Here is a 4,443-nt window from a genome sequence, read left to right on the forward strand (position 1 = left end):
GATTGTATCCCCAAATATATCAGAAAAAGGAATTAATGTATAAAAAGTGGTATGTTGCAGACACTTCTCCTTCCTGCCTTTTTATTACCTTGAAGAATGTTAAAAGACCTCAGAAGATCAACACTTGGGAAGGTTAAGTGCTTCTCATAGAGAACCTTTAGTAGTGTAGTCAGAATCCCTTCAGTTATATTCTGCAATCAGAGGAGTTACATGAATTTCCAAAACCCCTTCCTGTTTTCTAAAAAACCCCACAAAACTCAGCAAACAATAGATGAAAGGTACTGTTGGGAAAAGAGTCTGGGAAGGTATTTGGAATCTGTGGATAGTGAAAGCCCTATCACAACCATGTTGTATGGATTGAATTATTTCCGGCCCTAAACATAGGCAACCTCTTCTGTAAAACTGAGTGATGTTGCTACCTGAAGCCCATACCTGCTCTCTGTGGTATCATGGCTCTGCGTTTCTTTATAGTGCCTAAATTTAAGGGAGTCTTTGAACATTTCACGTAAGTGTAATAAAATAAACTAGGATAAATAGCTGGGATTTTTCCAGCTAAAATAATCACTTGTGCTTCATATCAGGCTGAAAGACAGGATTCCCCCTGTATTTTTAAAATAACTTAGCTGAGCTTGAGCAGTTCCCCTCAATATGGTGCAAACTGCATGCTCTTATCACACTGCCATTAATATGGCTTGTTGCTGCCTGCCTGTGCTCACTTGGCACCCTCTCTGTCTCATGCTCTTGTCCTTTTAGTTGCTGTGCTTTTTTCACTTCTCCCTCTGTTTCCCTACTCTACCATTACATAAAACTTTTCCTCAGAGCAGGTTCATCTGTGGCTGAACTGTAACCCTCCTTTCACATCAATAACATCTGCAGGCAGGGGTGGGGAAGTAAGAGAGAGGGTAAACCAAGAATATATTTCTTCTATCTACTGTTGCAAGGACTAGAGAGGTAAAAGGGATGGTCTGGGCTATTTGGCTTCTTGGGAAAAAAAATTAAGAGAAGAGGATTTTAAAAGCACTGATCTTTTTGTCAGATAGTGAAGTAAGTGACCAGGTTTTCAAAGACTTCAGCATGTTCAATAATTAGTTTTCTTAGAAGTCTATCCAGAGCTTACATAATGGGAACCCTGTTGCCTAGTAAGCTGTGTTGGAAATCTGATCCCTAGGATGGTGTCATCTTCTCATAAATCTGGCATTTTGTCTTTAAAGGCCTTTAAAATACCTCAGTTCAGATAAGACCAAAAGCACGTGCTCCAGGCTGTCCATGCTCAGGGTGTCAGGGAAGGGGAGTTGGCTTACAGAGAAGTTTCAGTATTGAGTTAGACTCATGCATTATTTATTGAAGTGAGAGATGTGCTGAATTCAGTGCCTGCAGTGAGCTGGGTCAGACACACTGTCTCCCAGCCTTGTGTTTGTTCTCCTATCCTTGCAGCAATAGGACACCTCCCCCTACAGCAGTAGATTTGCCACATGCCCAGGGCAGGATCATCCTCTGCAGTCTATCCTGAACTAGCCCAAAGTCTCCCCTTATCCCCCTGCAGCAGGGGCCATAAAAATTGCCTTGGGAAGAGTGAAAACAGAGTCAGCACAAGTTCTTTCCCTGTATTAGTTCTCCCAGGAATTCATTTGCAGCTTTGGGCCTTCCTGAGCTGGATTTGATCTTCTTGTATGTTTTCTCTTCCTTTAACTTCCTCTTCCCTTAACTTCCCTGAACTTGGTACGTTGAGTCACCCCTTGGATTCAGGGAAACTTTTAGCTTCTCTGAATTCCTCTGGTAATGAGTTTCACATATCTTCTACTCCTCTCATTTCTTTTGAACCTCCTTCTTAGTAACTTTTATGTTCTGCCCCCACAGTTTTGTGTTAAAGAGCACTCCTTTTTATCAGTGTGAGAGCAGCCAGAGGTCAGAGGTTTCCGCTACTACACCCCAAGTTTATTTTAGCAAGTCTGTAATGTGAAGAATCTCCCAAAAGCCTATAAAATTTTATTATTGTTAATAACTCTGTCATTAGCAGTTACTCTGAGTCAGATTTTTACAGTTGTCCTGAGTCAGATTGTTACAGTGCATGTTGTGAGATAGGAAGAAACAATGCACCTGACCTTTGAGTTTCTTGTCCTCTGAAACCGCTGATGCTGCAGGCCATAAAGTACAGCAGGTTTTTCAACTATGAACGAATTGTTCCCAAGGTCAGAATAAATCTGGAATTAAAGGAACATCATGACCTGATATTTGTTTATTACATCTCATAATGATTGTATTTTAGATAATATTTTTAGGGTTTTTTTTAATGTAAAGAATTTTATTCAACCATTGTTATGTTTTTGGGACAGCTGGAGTCTGGAAAAGTGAAACCCATGCAATTGTTTGATCTAGAAGATAAAAGTATAAAATACTGGGTAGGAAGGTGGCTGCTAATGAAGTTCAAAGAAAAAAAAATGCAGATTTGCCGCATTGAGATTACCTAAGAAAGTAATAATGAATGTTCTGAGGAAGGTAATCATAGTAATCATGGATGTCATGGATGTCTCCACATTTGGAGGCTATAGTTAGTCTAAGACTGATCTGTTTCTAAAAAATATGTTTTATTTAGTACAGATCATGGGGTGTGATCTGTGACATACATTGCAGGGTCAGACTACAAGCTTAGTGTAGACCTTCCTGAAGGTAAAAAATCCCAAACATATTTAGAGATTTTTTTCAAATTTTGTTTTGCTCCAGCTTTTCTTTTGCACCTTCTAGTCATGTTGCAGAAGTAGAAGGTGAAATAATATTTAACACTTACAACATGTCTGCTTAAGGTTTTCCGGTCTCCAGTTCTGAGCTCAAACTGCTAAACTTGGGCTTCCAATCTGTGGGTTCCCCAGCTATGTAGATACACCCATCTGGTGTATTTACCACAGCAAGGAAGTACACCAGATTGTGCCTTTAGGAGCATAACCAATGACAAACTTCTAAATAAATACGCAGTTTTCTTTCTGTGGAATCATGGTGGAGTGCTGCAGGTCAACAAAATAAGATGATGTTTTCTTTCTTGTTTTTAGAAAGAATAAAGAGTCAACAGAGAGAGAAAATTTAGAAGAGAAAGTTGAAGTGACACTAGAAAACGGGATTCCTTGTGAAGCACTTGATATAAAAGCAGGCCACATTAATGGAGTCTTTGCAGCAGATGATGACCGGTTCACATCCCTATGAAATGCTGCCACTGCTCTCTGGTGGTTTTCTGAAAGACTCCTGTGCCTGCCTTTTCTCATCACTACTCCTGAATGTCAAACATGAAGACAAGAAAAATGTCCTTTCACGTGATTTCCCTTGAGAGAACCTTTTGCTTGGGTGAACCTTGATTACAGTTCTTTTACATGAGCAATGCAACTAAGAAGGCTTTAGATAATATCCAGAAAAGATTCCAGAAGATGTTTGGCAGAACAGGGTTGGAACCTGCCTTGTGCCAGGCATCTTGTTTTTAATGATTATTTAAATATGTCCATTGTTTGTTTTTTCCTGACATAAATGTGAAACTGCATTTTTCCTGAGTGTCACTGGGGAGATCACCTATCTCAATGTCAATTCTTGATGGGTTTTTTTTCAAGCCATATGCAAAAGTTTCTCTGTAAAATTACTTCTGTTTGCTGCTATGTAGTATGCCTTTAGATGGAACAGTCATCAGTGCATAAATGTTTTCATTTATTGAGAAAAAAAAAAGCTTTCACAGCCTCTGTAAGACCAGGTCAAAATACCTGGGTCATGTATAGCTCTGGGGCTAGCAAAAATCTGGTTCTAGAAGTGTTTTTCACTTAACTGTCAAGGTTACAGATTATGTGAGCTGGAAATTAAATTTGCAAAACTCTGAAATTTGTTGAAATTAAAAGTCGCAACAAAGTGCAGATTTTCCACAGGTGCAGTCAGTGTTTTGTGGCCCAGCTCTCATTAAATCATAGAATCACAGGCCAGCCTGGGTTGGAAGGGATCTTAAGACCATCTCGTTCCAATCTCCCTGTCATGGGCAGGGACACCTTCCACCAGACCAAGTTACTCAGAGCCCCATCCAGTCCAGCCTTGAGCACTTTCAGGGGTGGGGCATCCCCAGCTTCTCTGGGCAATCTGTTCCAATGCCTCAACAACCTCGCAGTAAAGGATTTTTTCCAAATATCTAATCTAAACCTGCCCTCTTTCAGTTTGAAGCCATTTCCCCTTGTCATGTCACTACATGCCCTTGTAAATAGTCTTTCACAGCTCTCTGGAAATGTCTTGCTTACAGTTTTTAATAATAAAACTAGAGTAGCTTTCCAACATAGCCAGCCTGGGGTCAAAGGAACCTTCATGTTCATGTGATAGGTGAAAGGATTCAAGGTGTGAAGCAACAACTGCTGAGTTTGGTGCACCTGATCTGGATAAGTGATAAAATTCTGGCTGTCTCTAGAAGCACTGGTCAACAGAAAAGGG

General features: G+C 40.2%; 1 protein-coding gene across 2 annotated transcripts in view; it reads left to right on the plus strand.

Annotated features, from left to right (window-relative positions):
• Positions 1-3,698, plus strand: part of CLTRN (collectrin, amino acid transport regulator) — a 24,910-nt gene extending 21,212 nt beyond the window's left edge. For both annotated transcript variants that reach the window (XM_031061210.1, XM_005426163.2), the window contains one exon: positions 3,045-3,698. In XM_031061210.1, the coding sequence (XP_030917070.1) occupies positions 3,045-3,195 (151 nt within the window). In that variant the 3' untranslated portion in view covers positions 3,196-3,698. The remainder of the gene's footprint in view (positions 1-3,044) is intronic.
• The last annotated feature ends 745 nt before the right edge of the window (positions 3,699-4,443 follow it).

Source organism: Geospiza fortis, unplaced genomic scaffold, assembly GCF_000277835.1.
Source record: "Geospiza fortis unplaced genomic scaffold, GeoFor_1.0 scaffold285, whole genome shotgun sequence".
Taxonomy (NCBI): domain Eukaryota; kingdom Metazoa; phylum Chordata; class Aves; order Passeriformes; family Thraupidae; genus Geospiza; species Geospiza fortis.